This window comes from Penaeus monodon, chromosome 19 (assembly GCF_015228065.2).
Source record: "Penaeus monodon isolate SGIC_2016 chromosome 19, NSTDA_Pmon_1, whole genome shotgun sequence".
Classification (NCBI taxonomy): domain Eukaryota; kingdom Metazoa; phylum Arthropoda; class Malacostraca; order Decapoda; family Penaeidae; genus Penaeus; species Penaeus monodon.
Genome location: NC_051404.1, coordinates 39,493,788 through 39,494,452, shown reverse-complemented (window position 1 = coordinate 39,494,452; position 665 = coordinate 39,493,788). Strand labels below are relative to the sequence as shown.

The 665-nt window shown below is 35.9% G+C and overlaps 1 protein-coding gene across 1 annotated transcript in view; it reads right to left on the bottom strand.

The window, feature by feature from the left end:
* The window catches only part of LOC119585221 (exosome RNA helicase MTR4-like), a gene marked incomplete in the record, with an annotated part of 19,057 nt that overhangs the window by 7,988 nt on the left and 10,404 nt on the right, over positions 1 to 665 (bottom strand). The window contains 2 exon segments of the mRNA XM_037933877.1: positions 4 to 142; positions 392 to 564. Coding sequence (XP_037789805.1) covers positions 4 to 142; positions 392 to 564 — 312 coding nt within the window.

Below are 665 nucleotides of genomic sequence, written 5' to 3'. Positions count from 1 at the left end.
CCTTTTTTGCTGCTGATTCCTCAGACACTCGTAAAATGATGTCCACTGTTACTGATGGTGGTTTTAAGGGATCTTTCTTGTTTTCTTGCTTTTTGTAACTCAACACAACACCCCAACCAAAGTCATCATCATTGTTTTTAACCTAGAGTATGAAATAAATCAAGTGTTAATCTATTGCTAAAGAGAGAAAAATGACTGTAAGATGGACTAATTTCTAAATGGATAACATTAATATTCTAATGAGAAATATCTCCATATAAATATCTGTTGCTTCTACTGTACAGAAAAATTAAGATACAATAAACACCAAAACAACTTGTCCAAACAAAATGCTTTGAGTTAAAATTTGGATCAACTGGTTAATCTTAAATATCTGGCAACAGCCACTCACTCTGACAAGTCTCCCAGGCTGCAGGAAAGGTAAGATGTATGTGTATCTGGTTATGAAGCTGTGCCTTTCCTTCAAGAGGTTCTCGATGGTCTGCTGCAACTTGTAGTAACTCTCCACCTCTGACTCCCTTTCTATGACCATAGAAGCAAGCTCGTCTTCTCCCTCACTCACACCTTTCAGGGAGAAAAATCACAATTCCTTTGGAAATAAATTCAATCACTTTTGAAGTAAAGAAATAAAATGCATAATTGAAAATGCGACACGAGGAATCTAA